Here is a 24,921-nt window from a genome sequence, read left to right as displayed (position 1 = left end):
TGCGCCATAAAGCGAGCTCATGTTCCATCCCGTTGACACGCGCTCTCATCATCATCCTTCTGGTGTCCAACTTTGTCTCCCCTGTGACTTCATTACTCACTGGCCTGTGAAGATTGTCTAATGTGACAGTGACGCGTCACTCTGAGCTTTGGCTTTTAAGGCATGCGCATGTCTGGAGGGCAGCGCTTCGTCTCGACCCGAAATGTAACAACTTCCACCTTCTACGCCGTGTTTTTTCTTAAATTAATAAGCATGTCTCTAAGAGTAAAACTCGACTAGTTTTTCCTCTCTTACTGTCTGATGTACTTTTTATGGTAATGTGCAAAACTACACTGACAAACTTTCAGCTGTGTTGAGAATCTCTCCATATCTGCTATATAGTGCCCTATATATCAAGTTTTACGGTGGCCGAGACAGATCGCAACAATTGCAAACTCCGGAACTACGACTCTAATAAACCTTTAAACTTTTTAAACTGCTTAAAATGACTTACAATTCTTGCGTAAATAAACAAAACTATGAACCCAGTTAGCTTGTAACTTGCAAAGCTATTACATGCGTTAGTTTGGGACTGACTGCTTTTATCTCAGTTAGTTTTAAACACCGCGAGCGTTTGTTACAGTGGGTTTTTACGTCGGTCAGCGGTTAATCGTTTAGCTTTCACTCCGTCACTCTTGATTAGCTTTAGAGCATTTAGCTTTCAACTCACCAGGTGTTTACCTTGCGCAGCAGTTACTTTAGTTAGCTTTACCCTTGGGTAGCTTTAAACTCACTTTGCTGCGATGTCAATTATCTTTCAGCGGAGTTAGCTTTCATCTAACCTGGCTTTCACTAATGTACGAAGTTTTTACGTCAGTTAGCTTTCATCTCATTTGACTTTGATTTAAATTAGCTTTCAGTGCATTTGGTCACTGTTACTTTTGTTAGCTTTTATCCCACCTTTTGCGTTTACCTCGCGCGGCAGGTACATCAGTTAGCGTTACCCTCAGTTAGCTTTTAACTCGCTTTGTTGTGATCTCAAGCTTTTAGCGTAGTTAGCTTGCATCTCACCTAGCTATTAATGTACTCAATTTTGACCTAAATTGGTTTCCAGCGCATTGAGCAGCTCTTAACTTTGTAACCTGTTACTTTTGTTAGCTTCCAATTTAGTTAGCTTTTAACATGGCAAGAAAGCTTTTACCTTATTTAGCTAATTTAGCTTCAAGCTAACACTTCGGCTAACTTTTAATAGCTCACGCCTCAGCTAGATATTACCCCATAGCTTTTTAAAAAAACTTACTTTAGTTAGTTTCCGGTAGCTAATCTCTGCTATTGTTTTACTTTGGCTAGCTCTCACCTCAGTTAGCGTCTCGTTAGCATCTCTGTTTGCATTTTGTGATAGTTTCTTGCTTTATTTCTAACCGTCATTGGGGTCCAGGATCTCCACGGTGGCGACGGCGGGGAATTCCAACGCCGCCATAACGGGCTCCGACAAAAGGATCTGGAAAGTCTCAGCCCGCTCGTACTTGCCGTCGGCGAGGATCCGGACCCGCCAGGAGGCCCTGGTTTGGCCCGGGTTGAACTGGACATGCCGCTGGGACTTGCCCCTGAAGTCCTGGTCCTTTTTGGCACTGCCATCCTGAGTATCGATGCCTGAAAGGAACACAACGTCAAGTGTCGGGCTAATTTGTCTGCAAAGCCTTTTAAGAAGTTTTTTATTTGATTTTTTTTATTTTTTTTACAGACGCAAAGAGAGAATCTTCTTCTGTTTGTTATTTTTCTCACATTGCCAGACATCAAACGCACCAAATACGGAATTCTAAATATTCTAAGGAAAGATGATAGAAATTTTGTGTCAAATATGAGAACGGCACGCTTCATTAGTAAAAGGGAGGCGATATGGAATAAAGCTAGATAGTTAGTTAGATAGATAGATAGATAGATAGATAGATATAGATATCTACGTAATTTATCAAGCCTCTTTTGGAGGTTCAGCCATCTTACAGCTCAAGGCAGGGAGATGGAATTGAAGGAAAGTAAAGGAACAAAAGGAAGGAAGGAAAAAAGGGTGAGAAAGTAGGGAAGTACTAGTAGGACTTTCAAGTTCGGGTTTGAAGTCATGCTTATGGCTTCAAATGAGGGTTTCAAGCCAGGGGTACGACTTGAAGAGTACTGTGTTAACATGGCTAAAGCTAATTTACATGATTGGCAACTGTGTTTCTGCTCATTAACATCAAACTTAATCAAGGGCGAATGAAGGAGGGTCACCGATTGGTCGAGAAGTCAATTAAAAACGTGAGTTGTTAAATGCCAAAAAGTGCGCTCATTAATGATGGTGAGCGTGCAAATGAATGAATTAGTAACTATTTGATTGTGTGGATATAATTTATTTGACTTTTTTTTTTTTTTTTTTGCTGACCTACAAAGGAGGTCTCCCCCAAGTAGCCCCTCCGCCTGAGCACCACCTCCAGGAAGACTTCGCCATCCTCCTCCCGGTCCCCCTCGTCCACCACGTAGTACTCCTTCTCCACCGAGATCCAACACCAGTCCAGGCGGAACTCCTGGCCCGGCAACTTGTTCCCGCCTGATGCAAACACGCCATTTAAAAACAATTAACAACTTGAGTATTCCACTAACCTAACATACTGTACGCCTTGTAAAAATATACACAGACTGCGCTACAGGCTGTAGTTTATAGCAGCATTTAAGTAGCATGAGGACTAAGATAAAAATCAAGGTTGCAGCAAACTCTGGATCGAAGTCTGTGTGTGTGTGTATGCGCGTGCGTGCGTGCGTGTGCCCTCAGGCTTGAAGTGAACAAATGTTCTCTTCTGAAATTCTCCGTTGTGCTTTCTGACACCTCACAGTCACACAGTTGAACTTTTCACCTCACGACAACACTTTTTTTTTTTTTTTTTGCTTTCTTCTGTTGGCTTTTCCCTCTTCACCCACAATGCAACCCTTCAGACAGGTCAAGTGGAAGTGTGTGTTATACATAATGGAAGCATGTGGCTCACACACACTCGCGCGCACATACACATACATTATTCATCATGTTAGTGCTTCAAAAATTAATGACTTAAGTCTTGTTTTTTGCGCCCCTTTCGCACTCTCTATTTCATTTTTTTTTTTTTTTTTTACAAATTCAAAATTTGCTTTGATGATTTACAAAATCTCTGATTGGTTATCAAATACAAATTGTTTTGGGTATTTACAAAAAAACATGTTTACGATAACTCATACATTAGCTTCAGAGAGAGACGAAAGACATAAGACGTAGCCTAAGTGAAGACTTTAAATTGTTGTAAATGTTTACGAAAACGAGTACATTAATTTCAATGAAGACTTTAAATGTTGGTTCACTAAAGACTACATTTTCTTTAATGTTGAGAATAACATGAAAGTTTACAGTAAAATGTACCTTAGCTTCATTGAGAACTATTTTACAAAGTCACATTTATGATAATGTGTGCATAGATTAATTGAAGACTAAATTGCCTTTGATGTTTAGGGGAAAAAAACATTTACAATATCATGGAGATTAGCATCACGAAAGACTTTAAAAGGTCTTGGATGGTTGAAAAACAAGTTGTTCCTTCAAAAATGTGTGTGTTTAGTTCAGGAAAGACTTTTGCAGTTGCCATTAATGTTTACGAAAACGTGAAAGCGTACGTTATAACGTATATGAGTTTCATTGAAGAATTGAAATTGACTTTGATATTATGAAAATACATACGTTTACAATAACACAGATTAGCTTCATTGAAGACTAAATGGTCTTGCATGTTTAACAAAACCTGAATGTGTTCTCAAACACGTACGTTAGGTTCGCGAAAGACTCAAAATTGTTTTTGATTTTCAAAACAGTACGTTTTGTGACATTTCAAATATTCTGTAAATAAAACAGTAAATTGTCTTCAGTGTTTACAAAAAAATTACACTTTAACAAAGCTACGTACTAAACATTACAAACTTCACTGAAGACAAAAAACGTTTTTGCATGATGTGTTCGAAAATGCGTACATTCGGTTTACTTGACTTTAAATCGTCTTGTATTTACAAAAAACGTATGTTTTTGATAACACATCCATTAGCTTCATTGAAGATTTGAAATTGTCTTATGAGTTATGAAAACGCATACATTAGCTGTCATACTAAATTGTATTTTCACAAAAAAGCAAGCTTTTTCTTTACTTAAAAAAAAACAGTCTCGTACAAATTTATGTACATTGCCTGAATCTTAACGTCTGCATTGAACTCATTAGCGTCGTTGGTGGGGGGGAAACATCAGCGGCACGTTTTGCGTTATCTGGATGTTTTTTGGTGCTTTGCTGGCGGGCACGTCCCCGCCGGGACACCGCACTGATTAAATCCTCGCTTCCTGCAGTAGCCAGCAAAGTCGTCGCGAGGCGTTAGATGGCGCTCAGCTGTTTGTAGCACCGCAAGCGTGGCTCACAGGGACCGCAAACGTTCCTTCAGGTGTGTGGGTGCGTGTCCTAAAGGCTTTTGGGTGTTATGCTGCAGGGTGACTTTCTGCATATGCGCTGCTGTAAACTCTGTAATAGTCCTTCAAAATCCTTTGATAGAACTAAAAAAAAAACATACGGTTGCTCCTTTTTCTCTCCAGATGCCATAAAAGCGCATCCCGCCTCACTGTAGCAGATTGATGGTTTTCATTAAGATGCTGGCGAAAATGTAAAGTTGACATACATTTCCTGCAGTGCAATTTGTATATATATTTTGTTTGTTTGTTTCACGTCACATAGTGAGGAGAGGAGGTGGTAATCAAACGAGCAATAACTCTGTCACGCGTTTGTGATGAAATATAAATTAAAGAATCAAATCAAATGGCAGGTAAATATGAATTATTGCTGGAGAGCTTCTGTTGTCTGTGTGCCACTATGGTATTTTAGGATATAACTACAGAAGTAATTCTTATGTTGTCTTGTCTTTGAGGTTTGCAGAAATTTTTTTATTTTAGTTTTGTCGAATAAAGTGTCTTTGATATAACTTCATATGAAAACGTGCAAAATTGAATTGATTTTGATGTTTTGGAAAACGCGACCGTTGGTTATGATGACTACCCTGTCTTTGATGTTAACAGACTCAAAATGCAAGTGTTTTTTAAAACATCAAAGACAATTTAGAACCTACGACGATTTTGAGTTTTTGTAAACATCAAATGCATTTTTTTTTTTTCGTGTCTTGCATTTTCAGAAACATCAAAGACAATTTGAAATTTGTTTACAAACGCATCAGGATAACATTTGTCGTCACTGTTTTTTGAGTCTTTGTTAACATCAAAGTCACCCGGCAGACTCAAAATTGTGTTTGATGTTTACGAAAACACAAATGGAGTCATTGCAGCCTCATTTTCTTCAAGTTTGCCAAAGACTCGAAATTGTATTTGATGTTTATAAAAAAAAAAAAAAAAAAAACACATTAAGAGTCATTGACAAAACAAAACTTTCCTTAATATGTACAAAAACAGGTTCGTGGAAGACTCGTTGTCTTTAATTCTTATAAAACCACTTCCATAAGGTTCGTCCAAGACTGAATTGTCTTTAATGATTATGAAAACATGCTAGTTAGTCATTAAAGACTCCGATTTTTTTGGTTGTGTTCAAAAACTGATTATGAAAAAATTCTACATATCTTTAAATTGGTCTTTGATGATGACAAAAACACACATGGTACTCATTTAAGACTTAAGCTTTTCATACGTTAGCTTCAACAGAAACTCAAAATTGTGCTTGAAGTTTTCAAAATTTTCATTTTGGATGTTCCGGAAAACAAAACCGGCACGTTGGCTAAATACTTCAAACTGTTCTTGATGATGTTTACGAAAAACAGGTCAGGTTTGCCAAAAATGTAAACTTTAACCACTGCATAGCTGTGTTTTTTTCCCTTCTCCTTAGCATCGGAAGGCTAACGCGCTCTTGCCAAGCGGCACCCGCAGGCACCAAAGATGCGTTTGATAGTGGCGAGCTCCGGCGGCATTGCGACTAATGAGAGCCAGAGAAGGAAACGAGGGCGCCCCTGCAGGCACATGCTTGTAATTTCCTCACGTGATTACAGGGGGAAGGGGGCTTGGGAAGCAGGTCAAAACCAGCTGGGTGTTAAACCGGTGACGGCCCGGAATGCCACTCGCTTCCCACGATTTTCTTTTTGACAGAATCAGACAAAACGACAAAGGTGACCCGCAGATTTTTCAGTATTGGGTGTTGAACGGCAGCTGTCTGAAAGGCAATCAGGGCCAACTTTTTAAAAATTCCTTTTAAATCTAAAAATAAGAATTTATTCTTGTAATATTGCTGACTTTTTCTCTGAAAATTCCAACTTCATTCTCTTAAGACACTACGTAACTAATAACATACAACTTTATTCTCATGAAATTATGACTTGAAATCTCCAAGTAATACTCCTTTGTAGCCGTCCAAATGGCATTTCATCGTCATTTAAAATGCAAGACGTCGTCTTACCGTTATCCTCCACGCTGAAGTGAAAGACGTCCGATGTGGTGTTTTCTTCTTTCCGCACGAAGTACCATACGTTCAGATCGTCGATATCGGCTACAAGAAAAAAAACAACATGAGAGAGCAAATACATGCCGTGGACAAAGGTATTGGGACACCTCCAAGGCGGTTTTGTGGGTCATTGTTGGACATTTTAGAATCCATTGGAATTTAGTGCAGTATTCAGCACCCACCAGCGGAGGCGCTGTTGAATGAATTGATTGAAGAAGTGCGTCTCAATACTTTTAACCTGATGAAAAATGACGCAGAAAGGCTTTTGGAGAACATTTTGTCCCTCCACATCAAAATCATTCATTGATTCATTCATTTTCCATACCGCTTATCCTCACTAGGGTCGCAGGCACATCAAAATCAATTGAAAAAATAATTTGCATTTCGATTTTCCACATTAGGAAATTCATTGAAGATACACTGACCTCCAGATTAAAACTCAAACACACGCATGCGTGCACACACACACACACAGTCTAATGCACTCTCAAACACACGCACACAGCTGATGCATCCTATGTCAACAAAGCAGGTGATTTTGTTTCCACAGCAGCAGCTGTGTTTTTTCTGTTGTTCTTTTTCTCCGAGACGGTCTTAGTGCCTCCTCCAGAAAATCATTACAGCAGGTCAATAATAGATGACGACAGGAGGAGGAGTGTCCCAATACTTCTGAACATACATTTGGCATTCATGGGGATTTAAGTAAAATTCAAATTCATAAAATTAAGACTTTTTAAGTTATGATTTTATTATTATATACATATATACACACACAGATACACATATATATACACATTTTATATACACACACATACATACTATTTTATCTTATAATATTCAGACTTTTAATCTTAAAAAACTATTTCATAACAATAACAAAAACATCTAAAGAACACAAATTCAATAATTCCTATGACACCTTTGTTGACACTTTTATTGAATGCTAATCTTTTATGTTCTAAAAGCAACATCGGTTGGCTTCTTATTACAATTATTCATAACACTTATGTATGACACTTAAGATCATTTAATATGACAATTTATATAGATATATTTTTTAAACTAGAAAGCTGTGGGCTGGTGTGTCCCATCTGGCAGACTGCAAACGTCCCCCACCAGCACCCGACTCGAAATGTCTTCCCATCACCAAGATTGCCGTCGTGACCTTTTTCCGCCATCATCCGCACTTCCTGTCTCCATTATTCATCGGCAAAGCCAAAACATCAACTGCAATAATTAATTACACCGCAACAGAAACGAGATGCTCAAAATCAATACCAACACTAATGAAATATGTGCAAGGATTGTTCACTGAAAACAAAAAGATACAGTTCTAGTGTTTAAGCTTTTTTTTAGGCTCACATGGACTTATTTTTTAGGAGACAAACATCTAATGACCCCAAAAACAACAAAAGGTCACCTAAGATATACATTTTTTAAATTATGTAAATTTGCAGATAAATGTGGATTTAAAAAAACAAAACAAAGTTATAAAATGTCAGATTTTAAAAATAAATATGGATTTTTTTTTTTTTTTTTTTTTTTTTTACACACATTTTGACTTTTGTTTTGAAATATTCTCTGTAGTCTCATTCATGGATACACTGGCCCATCTATCCATTTTAATGTCAGCCCACCTAAGGACTAAAGTGCTCTTTTTCTACTTAAAAAAACCAAACAGAAAAAAAAACAAAAAAAAAAACACTTGTATGGCTCCTGTTTCATTTTTTTCCTGACGCCAAAAGGCAGACAGTTAACAGTGACCAAAAAGAAGAAAATAAAAAAGAGAAGGAAAGATGCAAGTCTGCCTTTGGAACGCTTTTATCAGCAGTCATCATGATTTTTTCAACATTCAAATAGCAGGAAAAGCTTTCGTTTAAATAATAAAATGGCCTCCTTTTTGGGGATTTTCTACATTATTTACAAACTTTCACATTTAATGCCAATATGATATGACGAAAGAGCCTCGAACATTGGAGAGGCACATTTGATGTTTATTACAAATTTGTTATTTTTTAATATAAGCAGTGATGACTTATTGTGACACTTGTGCTACAGTTAAGAATGTTGCTTTATAAATGCTCTCATTGTTTATGGTTAATAAAGGCAACTGGAGGTTGAATTTTTATTACCATTATTTTTGTTAGAGTATATCTAAAAAATACAACTATTTAAGAAAAACTTCATTCAAAATTCTAATTTCTTTTGATTATCATTATTTTTAGGGAGGAGTACTATTTTTTAGAAATATGACTTTTGTCATAAGATTAAGTTTTGATTTAATAACATTTGACGAAGATGTGTGATGTGTTATCTAAAAACATTTGAATATATTCTCAAACTTTGTCTTGTAAAAAAATACATTCTATTAAAAATATTTTTAACAAATTTCATCGAAAAAAATATTCTTGTAAAACTACGTTTTCTTGTATTAGCACATTTGTATCCCCTCAAAAATGATAATTTCATTGAAATTACAACTTCAATCAGCTAAATTCAGATTTTTAACGTAAAAAAAAAGTTCAAAAAAAAGTATTTCATATCCTTGACTTTATATTTAAAAAAGTGAGTTTATTCTCTTGAAAGTATGACTTTTTATCTAAAAAACAATATGACTATTCTCGTACCATTACACATAAAAAAAAAACACTTTTTAGAAAAAAATCGTGTCATCTTTATTCTTGGTAGAGATTGACATTTAAAAAAAGCAACTTTATTCTTGTAAAATTATGTGATGTTGACAAATATGGCGAACTAAAAAAAATAATTTATTCTTGTAAGTGCATAATTTTTTTTATGTAAAATACAAAACACTGTTCTTATATTCCCAATTTTTATCTCCCCAAAACCTTTTATCCAAAAATCAGTTTGAACGACTTTCAGTTGACAGATTTTTTTTATGTGCGTCAAAAGAAATAAACATGAAGAGAAGTAAAGTTAAATTCAATCAATAAAACCAATCTCTTAGCTTACCTTGACTGAAGCTGTCCACCGAGTTGTTCCCACGGCCCATGTTCACCAGGTACCCATGCCTGGGCGGTGTGGTGACCCGGAACACCAGCGCTGCCGGTCCACTGTCCCGATCTGCTGCCCTCAGGTGCTTTGGTCCAACAAGGTGCCCCAGCTGCCCTGTGGGTAGAGTCTTCAGGGTGGAAGCGCCCTTGTTTACCGCCATCTGGGGGACGCTGTTGTCCACGGGTACCACGATGATCTTCAGGGTCTGCGGGCGGCGCGTCTCGAAGACAGTGTCCGGGAACACGTAAAAATCCGAGTGGGTGCCGTCCGTCACGGTGAAGGAGAAGGAGTCCTCAAGGGATTCGGTGCCGTCATGCGCGTAGCTGATGATGTTTTTGTTGAGGTCCTGCTTGGTGAACATGCTGACCGGTTTGGATTTGTTGAACAGGAGCTTTCCATGGACCGGTAGCTGGGTGACAGTGAACTTGAGCAACTTCTCTACAGTGTCTTGGTCCTCGGCGGTGAGCTCAAAGGGTGTGATGACCTTACTGTGCCCCTCGGTCACCCGAAGACTGTTAATGGTAACCACGGGTTTCTTGTTGTCCACATCTAGGATGGAGACCCGGAAGGTTCTGAAGATTGGATTGTAGCCATCTGTGACTTCAAACTCGAAACTGTCCATCTTCAGCTCGTCATCTGCAGTGTGGATGTAATAGATCTTGCTTCCGGCTAGTTGGAGCTGTGTGAAGGACACGACAGACACCCCGGGGGTGTCCGTGTACTCCAAGTGGCCCCGCACGGGCGCCCTGGTGATGGTGAAGACTAGGTTCTCATCTGGGCTGTTGAGGTCGGTGGTGCTGAGGAGGTCAGTGGTCAGTGTAACACGGCCGCCTTCCTTGAGGGACACGCCCTTGCTGACCACATCAGGGAAGACCACATCGATGCCGCCCACGCTGATGTAGAAGTAGCGGTCGATCAGCAGGTTGATCCCATCCGTCACATCAAACTTGATCAAGTCTCGGATGCCTTCCTGGCCATTGTGGGTATAAAAGACATGCCTGGCATTCACTTCTGTTTGCGTGAAGTTCGAGCCCAGTGTAATGTTCTCTGTAGAGCCAAGAGGGGTTCTCCTCTGGAGGAGACCCTGACTGGGCCCGAAACGGATTATGTATGCGAGCGAGTTGTCATCCGAATCCAAATCTGTCGCTTTGAGGACTTTGCCGTCAACATCTTTGGTCTCGCCGACTTCCACATCCAAGCCATTATTGATTTGCATCCTGGGGGTCTCGTCATCAACAGCGATGATAGTCACCGCTGCCGACTTCCATACCGAGAACTTCCCGTCGGTCAGGAGGAGTTCAAAGCTGTCCTCCGTCGTTTCCGAGTCATCGTGTTTGTAGACGATGCTCGACGCCTCTCGGATCGCCTCCAGCGTGAAGTTGCTCACTAAGATGGATCCAGTGGGCAGCTGGTTCACGATGACGCCATGTTTGGGCGGCCTGGAGATGATAAACATCAGCTCCTGGGCAGGCACGTCAGCATCATGGCCGTTCACCACGGATGTGTCGAATACCACGTTCATGCCCTCCATCACCATGATCTCCCTCAAGAAGATTTCTGGCAGCTCATCATTGGTGGGGACAATTACGATGGGAAAGAAGAGCTTTTCCGAGAAGTTGATGCCGTCCGAGCACGTGAAGGTGAACTGGTCCTCCACTGGCTCCACACCTTTGTAGATGCTCTGTACATAGAAAATATTTCCCGCCCGGACGTCACCAACGGTAAAGGCGCTGACGGCTGTGCCCGACCTAGACTTTTCCGAACCGGGAGCGGGCGAAATGTTCTGCACGTAGCCTGCGTTTGGTTGCACGATGATCGTGCACAGGATGTCTTCCACTGGGGTGTCGATGTCGTCGACATTCAAGTGCTGAGGACCGATGGAGTTTTTGTCCCCTTCCAGAACACTGAATTGCAACCCGACTCCGACCTCAGGGGCCTCGCTGTCCACAGGGAGCACAGTGACTCGCACATGCACCCCGTGGACTCGGTTGCCGCCCACCGTCCAATCGTCCGACATGTCCGTGAGGGTCAGGTTGAAGCCATCCTGGTGAGAAGTGAGGCCAATCTCACCGCCGGTGTGGGCGTAGACGACCACGCCGTTAATCACCTCCGTCTGTGTGAACCTGCTGGCGGGTAGGCCTTTCACCAAGATCTCCCCCATGGTCGGCGGGTCCTCCAGTATGAAAGTCAGCTGAAGATCATCCGTGTCATCGTCACGGCCTTGGATGACATTGGCCGTGATCTCCGCAGCGCCGTTTTCCAGAACATCCATGCGAGAGCCGACGGTGCCGGCGGGAAGGCTGAGAGTCGGGGCCTCGTCATCAATTAGCTTCACGTGGACTTTGACAGTTACGGTCACCACGTGAACGCAGTCGCTGACGTCCAGCTGAAACTCGTCGCTGGCCGTTTCCTCGCCACCGTGGCTGTACGAAATCCTGCCTTCCGAGAGGTCCTGCAGACTGAACACGGCTTTTTCTGGCAAGTTGGCAAACGCCACCTGGATGGTTCCGTGTTTGGGCGGCTGACTGAGCCTGAAGGTAATGGTTTGACTCTCTGTGTCAGCATCTACAGCGTCGAGCTCGGCGAGGGTGAGGATGTGCACGCCACCCTCAAACACCGCGAAACCAGTGTTAGTGATCTGTGGTGGCTTGTTGTTGATCGGCTGGAGGTAGATTGTAAACACCCCCTCCACGCTGTTCCTTGCCGTGTCTTCAACGCTGTACCGAAACTGCAACACGTGCGTCGTGATTCCCAGGTCCTTGTCAGGCGGGCTGTACGCGATCTTGCGGTGGTTCACTTGAGCTTGAGTGAACTCGGTCACCTCGACATCAGGGTTGTCCGTCAGAACCAAAGAACCAAAGACCAGCTGGTGGTTTTCGTCTGTATCCGTCGGGGGTTGCAATAACGTGTACTTAAGGTCGCGGTCTTCAGAGTCCAAATCCGTGTAGCGCAGGACTTCTTTACTGACCTGAGTCAGCTTGTTCTCCTCCACTGTCATCTGCAGGGCGGTGCCGGGGTGAAGCTCAGGTGGGACATTGTCGATAGGCAAAACCCGAATTACAAATGTAGCCTGATCTGACTCATTTGGGGGGTCATTGTCATCCTGGACAGTGAAGACAAATTGGTCCATAATGGTGTCGATGTTATGAGGCCCCATGTGCTTGTAGAACAGCTTCCCATCTGTGATGTCCTTCTGCAGCCACTCGTACACCTCCTTCTCGTAGACCTCGTCCTCTGTGTTGAATTTCCAAGAGGAAGGGTCCTCTGGGGCGTCAGACTGCCTTAGCAGCATGACGCCGATGGCGGAAAACGGCGGGACCATGGTGAATTTAACAGTGGAATCTTCTGAGTCGATGTCGGCAGCACTGAGCGCGAGGGGCGACACGGGCATCATCTGGTACTTGAACAGCACCAGGCCGGTGTTTGCGTTGACGATGGGAGGCTCGTCATCAGTGGGCACCACAGTGACAGGGAAGAGGAACTCCACATGGTGTTTACCGTCCGTCATCTTGAACACGATGTTGTCGCTGTGCGTGTCGCTGCCGTCGTGCTGGTACACCACTGTGCCGGCAGCTAAGTCGGCAGCCGTGAAGCTGTCGCCGTGGGACCCCAGCACCAGCAGGAGCCCATGGCGCAACCCCCCCACCACAGTGATGCTCACCGCCTCAAGGTTGTCCTCGTCGCTGATCTCCAGGTTGTGGCCTGTCACCAGGGGACGGGACTGACCCTCATATATGAGCTGTCCGGCGTTCTGGGTCACCACCGGTGCCAGCGAGTTCATGGGCTTTACCACGATCATGAAGGCAAAGGGATCAGACACAGCCCCCTCCGGGTCCACTACTTCAAATTCGAGCTGGAATATCCTCTCGGTGTCAGCGTCCAGCGAGGGCGGCTTGTAGGTGATCTTGAGGTCTTTCAGGTCCCGCTGGTAGAAGGAGGTAATTGGCAGGTTCTGGTCGTCGGTGCTGACAATGTAGCCCTCCTCGTAGGACAGTGGGTAGGTGACATTGAAGACCAGCTCGCCAGGGTCCGACTCGGCGTCATCTGAGGCGAGCATTTCGGGCGTGAACGCAGTCATGACGAACTGGCTCACTTCCATCATCATCATAGCGACGAAGCTGGGCCTGGGCGCCGTGTTCTCCTGGCCCACACGGATTCGGACCATCAGGTGGAAGTGCTCCTGCTTCACCAGGTTGCCTTCTCGGTCCCGGAGCTCCACTACCATGGGGATGTGGTCCCGGTTGGGTGACACCCCCTGGAACGTGTGGTTATAGCGGATGTCCGCCTGCGTCAACTCGTCACAGTCCATTGTCTGGGACAGTTTTCCGCCGTCCAGCAGCCGCCCGTAGCGGGGCAAAGCGCTCCTGCCCGCCAAAGACATCACCCCACACTTATACATCTCCCAGTCGTAGGTAAAATTTAAGATCTTGTGGTCTATGGCATCGCTGGTGCCCCTCAGGTGGGTGACGGTCAGCGGCATGTTCTTGGTGAGCAGCTCCAGCTGCGTAAAGACCACCTCCACCTCCATGACAAAGGGGATGACGACTGTCTCGGCGTGCGAGTCGTAACGCAGCTGGAGCCGCACCCGATCCTGCGCCGGACTTCTGGAGCCATAGTGGGTGTATGTGACGTCGTTGGGGCCAAAGACACATGGAAACTTCTTAGGTGAGAGGCGACCGAGGCGCTGCGCTAGCGGGTCGTTGTCCAGAACCGTCACGCTGCAGCGGTCGCCCGACTGCGCCTGAATCACCAGGTCGTTGACCGGGTCGACGAACACGACCCGGCCCAGGGGCACGTGGATGCGGTTGTTGGCCACCAGGATGTCATCCTCGGAGAGCTCAGAGCGCAGCGCGTAGAGAGGCGGGTGTGCATAAAGCTGGGAGTGAGCGGAAAGCTGAATGTGCGCCGCTGAGAGGCAGAGGACGAGAAGCGCGCACAACATGTCAGCAGTGGATATAAAAACTACACAATAAAAAAAAAAATGAAAAAACCTCCAGGCGTGCGGATGGTGTGCATCCACGCCGGCTGACGTCCTGGAACTGTCAGTGCGCGAGTGGCGCGCACCACTTTTAACTTGAGGCACTCAGGAGTGGGGGGGGTGAGTGTGGGGATGCGGCCGCACCCGCCCCCTCGGAGCAAGCGGAGGGCTCCCTGTCAGCCCATTGGCCGAATAAGGCTGTCACTCACAAACAGGAGCTGTGGTCCAGCCCTTACTAGAAGCAAATGTTACTCTTATAATTTGTAATTAAATTAAATACGGTACAATAGTGCAGCCCTATATAACTGTATCATGACTCAATGAGGACATTTAGGGAAATATTGTAAGTGTTGCGAATGAATAAAGTAATTTTGTGACAAAAGACTGAAGACAATCTTTACAATTGATGTGACGTTGGTGAGATTAAAGCTAAAAAGTACATTTTAAATTAATAATTAGGAGATAAAATATGATCTATGGTAGGACAAAACTGGGGTTTTTAATTAATAAATGGGAAAATAAAATCCAGAGTCCTGAGTTCAAAGATAAATATTTCCCAAAAATTTAACTACAGCTACAAGTGAAAACATACTGTACATATTAAAAACATTATTTTTAGTCAGTAATAAAATAACATAGAAAAGAACTCCAAAGATCTTATTTCTTATGAATTGTGTTTAAATTGAAAAGGTAAATTTCTTTACAAACAATAAAAAAATAAGGATATCTAGAGATCTGAATGAAAATGTATGTTTCTTTGAAGTAAATAACAAAATACACTACAAATTTAAGTCATAGGTCTTAGAGGGGGAAAATACATCTTAATTATTAATCAAATAAAATCTATAGAGCTTAAGGTTAAAAGGTTAATTTCTTTTTTAATGATAAAAAATACATTAAAATCTTGAAATTTGAGTGAATGTATGGTTATAAATCAATAAAAGAAAGAAAATGCAATCTACAGTCACATATTTCTTCATGAAAAATAAAATAAAATTAGGATCTTAAAGTGACACACAAAGTACGTCTTATGAGTTGAATGAAATTAAAAACCTAGTGCTAAGAGTTGAAAAAGTACATTTCATATATAATGAAAAAAATAAATACAATGTAGAACCTTAAGGGGGGAAGAAAATCGAAAATAGAAATGTGATGACCTCGAAACGTCCACCAACCGCATCTTCTGCCAATTATTTTCATGCTCAAGTCGATCTACTCTGCCTGGAGGGTGAGTTACAATGTGGGGCTCAAGAAAGACACACCAAAAAGTATCTTTCCACATACATCAAAATAACCTGGAGGAAGAGGTGCACAGATGATGCTGAAAGGGTGAGGAGAGGTCTTTTAGTGCCTTGTCAGTTCACAGCATCCTCCTCCTCTCCTCCTTTTCCAGCTGCCGTATACTTTACCATACTGGATGTTTTCCCACAACATTCCAGAAACATGCGTGATGCGTCAAGTCAAATGGGGACAAGGGGCCAGTGAGGAAAGAGGAACAAAGCAGGCAGGCAGGTAAACATTATCCTTGACTAAATTTGAGAGGCCACATTTTCACCTGGAACACTCTTTTCGTGTGCGTTTCCCACAAACTTTGATTTGAGTCCACAAATACACCGCTATTTATATTTAGTCTTTAGTGTTATATTAAGTCTTTACAATTGTTGCTTTCTTTCACACTCACCTCTGTATATTTAGCATCTATTATTATATACTCGTATACTAAATACCTTTAGACTATGATAAAAGTTGTTTTTTTTAACCAACAACGCTGCTGACTATTTCTGCTGCTGTTCACTTTTAATTTTGCAAATATTTATGATCTATTGATTGTATACTACTAACAGAGTATTTAGCAATAAATGTATTCTTTATAAATACATGTCCAGTGTGGTTGCACCGTAAGCGTGTTAACCCTTCACATTTTGACGCAACTCAAGAAGTAATAGTGTCACAAGACGCACACCCAGCAATTCAAGTCTGACGGGAAGCTCACCCAACCACACGCACACACACAGTGACACACACGGTGGACTCACGTGTGTTGCTGCTTTTCTTCCCATGGACAACAGCGTCGCCAACAAAACCCTTTCTCCCACCGCGCCAGCTCTGTAATTAAGCGCACAGTGAGCTCGAGTGTACACAAAGTCGCACAACAAACCAACATTAGTGCTCCTTTGTTCCCCTGCGCCTTTCTTACCAAATGAACCTGCTCCTGTCAGGTCTAAGTAACTCACTTATTAGTTTGTAATCATGGGAATGTACAACAGAACTGGGAGAGGGGTTTAACATTTATCCCAAACTGTTGTTTTTAAATTGTGGTTTAAGTTTTGACTTGTAAGATAAGTGTGTTTTTTTTTTTTTTTTTTTTATGAGGTACACAATCGCTTGACATATGTTAAAAAAAGATAATGCTTTTTTTGGGTTTTTTTTTTGTCATGGACCTTTAAATATCTTATTACCATGACAAAAATTAAAAGGAAAAGTCAGTGGGTATGATAAATGCTTAACTTTTTTTAAAATTTTGTTTTCATTTTTAGGTTATTACAGTTCTGGGTGTACCCTGCCTCTCGCTCCAGCACGTCCGCGACCCGCGTGACGATAAGCGGAACGGAAGATGAATGAATTAAAGATAAAAATGATCTATATTCTAATTTACAGTTACACTGATTAAGAATACCTCAAGAGGAAGTTCAATATTTTAAGTTGGACATTTTTTTTCTGTTGTGTTTTGCTCCCACTTTTACAATGGAAAAAAATAAAAATCAGAAAATACTTTGAAGAAAAAAGAAATACTAGTGTCTCTTAAGATGTGTCAATATATTAGGCACACCAAACAAATAAATACCAGTGAGGATGATCGTCATCAAAGTGAGAAATTTATGGGCTATAATTAGATGTGTACTGGAAGTTAATACCTGAGCGTTTTTGACTTTCTGCTTAATGCTCTGGGGCCCTCTGCTGGTGATCGCTGGCAACACACACACAAATGTCACTCAAGTGTAAAAAGACGTTAATACCCAGGTAAAATAAAGTAACAACTACTCACCCTTCTTTGAAGGCATCCACCTCACAAACATAACAGGAAGGTTTTTTTTGCCGGTCAGTACTGCCACCTAGTGGTGTTGTGTGTACTGACACAGTAGAACAATTTCAATGGTTTGAATCAATCAAGAAACGTGGAAGGGAGGTTATATTGAAAAGTATCTCTTGAGAATTTTGCAGTGAAATCAATGCAGGAATTTGGGCAATGTGAGGAATAATTCTGCACATGTACGTGGAAAGATGTGGAACGTCTTTGTTAACGGTCACATTCACATGAATGGGTATTATTGTATGGGAAAATATGCAAGTGTGGGAAAACTGACAATTTTTGGGAATGAGAAAAATACAAGCCCAAATGTCCTGAATTTTGTGAAGATATGGATGTTTGAATGGACTGAATCAGCTGAGAAAAGTGGAAGGAAGTAGGTCAAATCTCTCCGTGAGGGTTTTACTGTGAGAATTTTGCCTGAAAACGTGGGTGCATCTTCTCCTAAATCCACCTGCCTGCTGCTTCCATAAAAGAAGAAAGGCGGTGCTCACGTCTTCAAATGTTAGTTCATTAACGTGACCAAACAATATTCAATAATAAGTGTTCCTTTGTTTTTTTATTACTTCCATTCAACCAACCCCAAATATTTTTTGAGCCATTCCCATCTCACCAACAAAATAACTTGGCACACAAAATGGCAGCCACCGCAATATGGGAATCCGTCTCGAGCGTTTATTCCCTATCCTTGAGATCTGGATTCTGGCCTGTTTTACTGCCACTTCTCCGAAAGGCAATATAGGCAAACGTGACTTGAGGTCCATGTACAACGACGATTTCAACTGATCTGTGTAAAAGGTACTCATTAGGTAATGGGAAGGTTGAAGTGCACGCTTTGTCTGCACTAGTAGGACAATTACATGCTACTCGTGAGGCAAAACTGTGCACTTGTTGACAACTGTATGCTACTAGCACTAGTATTGAATATAGAATATAGCAGAAAAGTATCAAATTCTTTTACCACCTAGCGCACACTTTTGCCTCACAAGTAACACGTAGTTAGTTGAGAAATGTCATACAGTAGTGGATGGCAGTTTGTGGAAAAAATATCAAGCTTAAGGTTGTACCGGTACACCAAAAGAGAGGCACTAGTAGTGGAAAGGTTTTACAAGGACGACAGTCATTCTACTAGAGTGAGGACAAAGTGTGCATACTAGTACATGACATACATATAGGACTCTTACTAGTAATTTTTTCCACTACTGTATATTTCTGCACAATTTGACAACTACATGCTACTAGCGAGGCATGACTTTGCACTCGTTGACATTTGCGGACTACGAGCACGACTAGTGAAGTGCTAGATGTTAACTTTCTGATGTAACTATTAGTATTTTGCCATACTAGTGGGACAACTAGATGCTACTAGTGAGGCAAAACTACGACTGGGCATTTTGGGGCTAATAGTAGGGTCCAACAGGCTACTAGTGTGTGTGACATGCTTACTAGTTGGGCTGAGAAGTGTTACTAGTGCAACACGGCAGTTTGTAAGTCAGGTTTAATTGGGTACTATTAGGCCCAAAGGGGTGGTAGTAGTAATGGGAAAACCAGTACTAGTAAGACAGTCCATTCTACAAGTGTGCTGAACTGTCTTACTAATGAGGACAAAGAGGATACTAGTACATGGATATCGAGGATAAGGAATAAATGCTCTAACGGCTTTCGAATGGCAGCCACCGCAATATCATAAGTGGCGCCTCCATGTGGAAAAGCAGGCAGGTACAAGCACACTGTCTTTAAGTAAAAAAAGAAGAAGAAAAATCTGGCTTCTGATTGGGTCACAAGTCAAAACAGTCTCTCCTCTGATTGGTTAGTCGCTCTTAATTGGAGGCTGCAGTTTCCAGGCTCCCATCAGGTAGCGCAGGCGGATGAAGAGCAGGTCCCGGCCCATCTGGAGCCAACTCCAGAACGGAACCAGCTTGGAGCCTGAGGACGCGCACATGCTCTTAAATTCTCAATCCAAACCCCTTTCATACAGAAGAAGGAAGACAGTTTTTTTCTGGCCTTGCTGTTCTTTGTGAAAGCTACCAATTAGGTAATAGGAAGGTTGAAGTCGACGTGAATTGGCCGGCTTAAAAGCGGAATGTGTGACACTTAGCACCCGAGACTCGCTGATCACGTACCCTTTGCATCGGAAGCAGTTGATTTTTTTCCTGGAAACTTCCACACATTTCTTTACCCTTTCATTGACTTTTTGCTTTTCACTTTCACACAGCCTTCATCCCATCTCTGCAGTTACATTGTTAACCAGAAAATTCATGTCGACACTTCAACCTCATCCGTGTTCCGTGTTGGTACCTTTCACACGGAAGGTGGGGGCAGGATAGTGGCCAACAATGTCACCTTCTATCTCGGTCCAGTTGACGGCCACCTCCGCGATGGGGATCTTCAAGCGCTGCGCGATGTATAAGAGCTCCACGTCGAAAGCCCTGCGAGGAAAACGTCAAAATGACGGCTTTGTTAACCCTAACAAAGTACAGTGTTTGGCTCCGATTGGCTGCTGTGCTACCACTAGTGGTATGTGGGCTCCCTCTACTGGTAAGTGAAGAATCGCAGAATAAAATGTTCAAACTCTGCATCACGGCTTTTTATTAATCCAGTACAGTACATTTATTAAGTACAGTACAGTTCAGTTGTATTGAACTTTTATGTAAAACACATTAGCATTTCATCCATTACAACAGTTTGTTTTTCATTGATTTAGGTACAATTTGTATTTAACTTCCATGCAAGACATTTGAATTCACAGCTCATAGTTTCTGCTCACCATCGTTCCACGTGCAGCGAAGAGAAGGTGCGCAGCGCCGCCTCGCGTGTGAAAACCTTGAAGCCGCACTGCGTGTCGCGGACGCCGCGCACGCACAAGAACCAGACCAGGAAGTGGAAGCCGCGCATGAGGACGTTGCGGAACAGGGAACGCTGAGGCGGAAACGCAATGGCCATCGTTAAAAGACAGGTGGCGCCGTTGGGGTTAGTTTGCGAGCGGATCCGGTCGGGTTACCTGAGCGAGCGCCTCCTGCTCCAGGTGAGCTCTGGAACCGCACGAGATGGCCATGTTGCCCTGGAAACGGGAAACATTGAGAAAAGGGACTTTTTTTTAAACAACGTGTACACAAATATAGGGTGGGACAAAGATATACACTTCCTTCATTCAGTCCTTCCTTCCTTCTTCTCTTTCCTTTTTCTTTCTTCCTCCCTCCCCCTCCTTATTACCTTCCATTCTCCCTTTTTTTCCTCATATATTCATCTATCCTTCCTTCTTCTTCCCCCATTCTTAGCTTCCTTCTTTCATTCATCAACCCTCCCTCCCTTACATCCTCCTCACCTACTTTAATTCATCCTTCCTTCCTTCAATAGCCTCACCTTCATTCTTACCTTCCATCCATCGTTCCTCCATTCAGGAGATTCCAAACATCATTCCTATCTCCCTTCATCTTATCTTCCTCACTCTTTACCTTTCTTCCACCCTTTGTTTCTTTCTTCCTCACTTCTCTCTCTCCCTCTCTACTCTCCATACTTCCATCATTCCTTCCTCCATCCCTCCCCTCCTTATCTTCTGTCTTTCAGAAGATTCCATATTTCCTTTGTGCCTTCTTTAATTCTTCCTTCCTTTTTCACACCCTTTGTTTCCTACCTCCCTCCCAGTTTTCATTTGTTCCTTCCTTCCTTCCTCCCTCCCTCCCATACTCCCTCCCTAACTGCCTTGCATACCTTTATCATTCCTTCCTTCCATTCTTCCTACCGTCCATCCTCTCTTCTTCCTCCCTCCCTTCCTGTCTTTCTTACCTTGCAAACTTCCCTCCTGCCATCCATCATTCCTTCCTTCCTTTTAAAATTCTAATTTGTGGCTAGTCGCTTTTTGGGGTGAAAAATAACTGCTAGATGCGTCGGAAAAGTTGGCAACAACGAGTAGCCCTTGCCACGTCACGATGCCCTAGCTCCGCCCCAGTCGTCATGGTAACAAAAGCAGTAGTCTTCATTTGCATGAGACAGGACCGGCCCCCCCCCCCAATACCGAGTGATTTCAAGCAGAGTGTGATAAATGGATATTAAACTTGCTGTGTTTTTATCCTTTGTGGATTACTATTTTTATTAATATACAAATAAAAACTTAATTCTTACCGGTTTGGGATTGAGATCTTTAAGGCCCCCTTCCACCTTTTCGACATCGCCAAACTTTGTGGCTCCGTCTGCGTCCGCCATGAGAATGAGGCGCCCCCTGGAGCTCAGGGTTCCCTTTACGGCGGCACACGCAAATGTTAGCACGATAGCGAGCTTCTTCTGCTAGCAGGATGCTAACGTCTCTCACCATGCGCACGGCGCCTCCTTTTCCCCGGTTCTTGACCAGCGTCAGAACCCGCACTTTCTCTGCACCGTACTTCTTGGTGTACCGCAACACCACCTGGTGGTTGAGCACAAAGTGAATTCCGTTGCATCACATTTTATGACATTAATGTGTGAATCTTCACCAAAATTGAAAAGAGAGAATCCCACCTGACATGAAAAATTTCAAGTTCATCTATCAAAAACAGTACACACAAAGTTGCGAATATAAACGTCCATGATTGGACATACCGTATCTTTTTTTTTTTTTTTAAATCACATTTTATGGCATCATCATCGTGTTACATTACACTAAAATTTTAAAAGGAAACATACCGAGAACTCCTAAAAAAATTTAGATTAAGTTAAGGGTTAGGTTACCAATATATTTAGACAATTAGTCCTTAATTAGACAAATGTTTGTCATTGTCATTTAACAATTATATTTTATGAAATCATTCATGTATGAATGAATTCTCACCACAACTCAAAGAGAACATTCTGACTCAACATTAAAAAAAAATAAAATAAATCTGGTTTACATATCAAAAACAGTACAGAGAAAGAAGTTGCAAAAACGTCCCCATCATTATACGTGTGAATTCTTACCCAAATGTAAATTGACCTTCCTTTGAAGAGCAACCCATCGTGAAATAATTTCATTAAACAAAAAAATGGTACCCATAAAGTTGCTCAAAAATAATAATAATACTACAAGACATGGTCAATAATTGAGGCGCTTACCTCTGTGGTTTTGTCTTTGCTGCCATCGTCCACCACAATGACCTCGTAGGTGAAAGACGCATGTCGTTTCTGTGAGTACGAAAACTGTTTAATGCTGCCCTCTGCTGACACTTAAGAACAGCTTGCAGCAACATAAAACGGTTATTTTTTCTTATAGTATGCTAAGCGTCGTACAGACCTGCCTGTTCTGCAAATATTCCATGGCTTCATCCAGCATCACGGGAACTGAAACCACAAACAATTGGTGTCATCTACGAGCACACATTTACATTTACCTGATTGACAGATACAGTGGTGCCTTGATTTACGAGTGCCCCTAACGAGTTTTTACAGTTGCGAGCCGTCGCTTGGTCATTCTTTAAGCTTTTTTTTTTTTTTTTGAGACAATAACGAGCGCACATAGTGAAAGTGACACATTTTAGTAGGCTTGTTTTGTTCAAATCAATCGTTAAAATGCCACATCATCCAACACGAGGAAAATGCTTGCAGATTAATTTCTGCCTCTATACACGTGTTTCGTCAACTCAATCTAGTATTGATTGCATCAATAATGCCTCCTAAGATCTTTGAAGGTTGTTTTTTTTTTTTTTTTTTTTTTTAAAGAAAAAAATAAATAAATAAAACAAGCGAAGGCTCGTAGCCTTATTTTTTAAAAGGGGTTGGTGGCTGTTGTCACTCACGACGCAGCTCTTCGTTGTAGGCCGGGACCACCACCGAGAGTTCTACTGAGGGGGGGTCGTGCAGACTGGGGAACAGCTCCGTGGTCCCGGTCGTGGTAAGGAAGCGTTTCTCCTTGTCGTCCCGCGTCAGGTTCGCCTCGCTGGCCGTGACGTACGCCGCCATCACAAACTGAGGATACCAAGATAGTTGTCAGGTTCATACTTAATAAAACGCAGTTTACACAGGGGATTCAAACTAATTTTTATAGTGGGCCACATTTTAGTTATGACTGCGAACCCCTATAAATGAAATTTATTACATATTCCCAACAACTTGATGGATAACTAGGTTTGAAGTTAGATGCCAGTAAAATAATAATTGTTCAACTATTATTCAATGTATTAAAAAATGTGGACTGGTAACCAACAGTGCTTGCAATATCTCAACGTTATTAAAAGAGAAGACACATTTCAATTTTAGTATTTTAGCAAGACATGTGTAGTTGATGTACATGATTTTCTTTCACAGGCAGGGCTGGATGTCGCCCTCGGGCCTTGAGTTTGACACCTCGCGCACTAGCTCTCAAGCTGAGAGAACGGTTGATGGTTCCAGCCCATGGGTTGTTGGCCTGCGTTAGCATTATACATCTGTGAAAGCTGTATGAGCATCGCTCTTCGATGGAATTTGTGGTGGGAGGAACTAGCATGTAAATAGAGGAGCGCATTTCAAACTCCCAAAATAATAACGATGTAATAATAATACTAAGTTGAATAGGGTGCATTTAATATTTTGATGATTAAAAAAAAAAGATTCGGTGTTGGTAAAATCAGCTGAATATGTTGAATTTTTGAAGATGAAAAGTAACTTTGAATATTAGGATTGTTTATTTAAAAAAAAAAAAAAATCAGTGTTAGTAATTCGAATTCAGAATCTGGTGACACATATCTACTTCCATACAATTGTCTCTAATTTATTCATTGCTTCAGAAAGCCTGAATTTCTCCATCCCTACATTAACACCATAACGTGTCCACTTACCACAATTACAGCTACAATCGCCAACACCACCAAAGCTGCAAGTATTTCACAAATACAATCCATTTTTTTGGACAGGTGTCCTGGACGGACTCGCTGTTAGCTCTCACGGCAAGCTAGCCGCGGAGCTAGTTGGCGTTCTTGTAATTGTACTTCTTTGAGTTTCGAGGACATTGACCACCGAAAGGTTTGTCAACTCAACAAGCTCGGACTAAAAGAAGTGCATATTTGCTCAAGTGTGTGAGTAGTTCATTCCTCTCTGCTCACTTCCAATCACAAGTGAACACAGTGACAAAACGGAAGTAATAGTTCCGGCTTGACACGTCATTGGTTATGACAAACCCCGACATGCGCAGTGAAGCCTACACTGCCACCTGAAGGTCAGGAGGATCCATGACAAGCATATCAAAGCTGGCTTCATGTAAAAAGTGACTTTACATAAACTAGTTTAACATGTAAGTGAATTAAGTGAATTATTTGCGATTACATTAAGTAGCAGGGATGCCTAACTGTCCTTAGAGTCCTCCTCCCGGCTTTGGTAAGTAGGCAGCAGTAAAATAAAAGCAATAGGTC

At 42.2% G+C, this 24,921-nt stretch overlaps 2 protein-coding genes across 2 annotated transcripts in view; both read right to left on the bottom strand.

Annotated features, from left to right (window-relative positions):
* Window positions 1-14,463, bottom strand: part of LOC133416381 (FRAS1-related extracellular matrix protein 2-like) — a 30,404-nt gene extending 15,941 nt beyond the window's left edge. The window contains exons 1-4 of the mRNA XM_061703232.1: window positions 9,480-14,463; window positions 6,462-6,551; window positions 2,399-2,563; window positions 1,402-1,632 (exon numbers count right to left, since the gene is read on the bottom strand). Coding sequence (XP_061559216.1) covers window positions 1,402-1,632; window positions 2,399-2,563; window positions 6,462-6,551; window positions 9,480-14,463 — 5,470 coding nt within the window. The remainder of the gene's footprint in view (window positions 1-1,401; window positions 1,633-2,398; window positions 2,564-6,461; window positions 6,552-9,479) is intronic.
* Window positions 14,464-18,127: 3,664 nt separating this feature from the next.
* alg5 (ALG5 dolichyl-phosphate beta-glucosyltransferase) lies at window positions 18,128-24,657 on the bottom strand. The gene is made up of 10 exons (XM_061701989.1): window positions 24,352-24,657; window positions 23,335-23,503; window positions 22,833-22,879; window positions 22,655-22,723; window positions 21,897-21,989; window positions 21,710-21,823; window positions 20,589-20,648; window positions 20,355-20,506; window positions 19,931-20,016; window positions 18,128-19,513 (listed from the first exon to the last, which is right to left on the bottom strand). The coding sequence occupies exons 1-10, from the start codon at window positions 24,412-24,414 to the stop codon at window positions 19,398-19,400; spliced, it is 969 nt and encodes a 322-aa protein (XP_061557973.1). The 5' UTR covers window positions 24,415-24,657; the 3' UTR covers window positions 18,128-19,397.
* Window positions 24,658-24,921: the final 264 nt, after the last annotated feature.

The sequence above is a fragment of the Phycodurus eques genome, chromosome 17 (genome assembly GCF_024500275.1).
Source record: "Phycodurus eques isolate BA_2022a chromosome 17, UOR_Pequ_1.1, whole genome shotgun sequence".
Lineage (NCBI taxonomy): Eukaryota > Metazoa > Chordata > Actinopteri > Syngnathiformes > Syngnathidae > Phycodurus > Phycodurus eques.
This window is presented reverse-complemented; position numbering and strand designations above follow the sequence as displayed.

What these genes read in the sequence shown, in the direction of transcription:
- alg5 (XM_061701989.1), bottom strand. Translation starts at nt 24,414, where the DNA reads ATGGATTGTATTTGTGAAATACTTGCAGCTTTGGTGGTGTTGGCGATT. An exon ending in GCAAAGACAAAACCACAGAG is followed by an intron (nt 21,990 to 22,654) that starts GTAAGCGCCTCA and finishes CTCAACCACCAG; the next exon opens with GTGGTGTTGCGGTACACCAA. An exon ending in TCGCTGCACGTGGAACGATG is followed by an intron (nt 20,017 to 20,354) that starts GTGAGCAGAAAC and finishes TTTTCCTCGCAG; the next exon opens with GGCTTTCGACGTGGAGCTCT.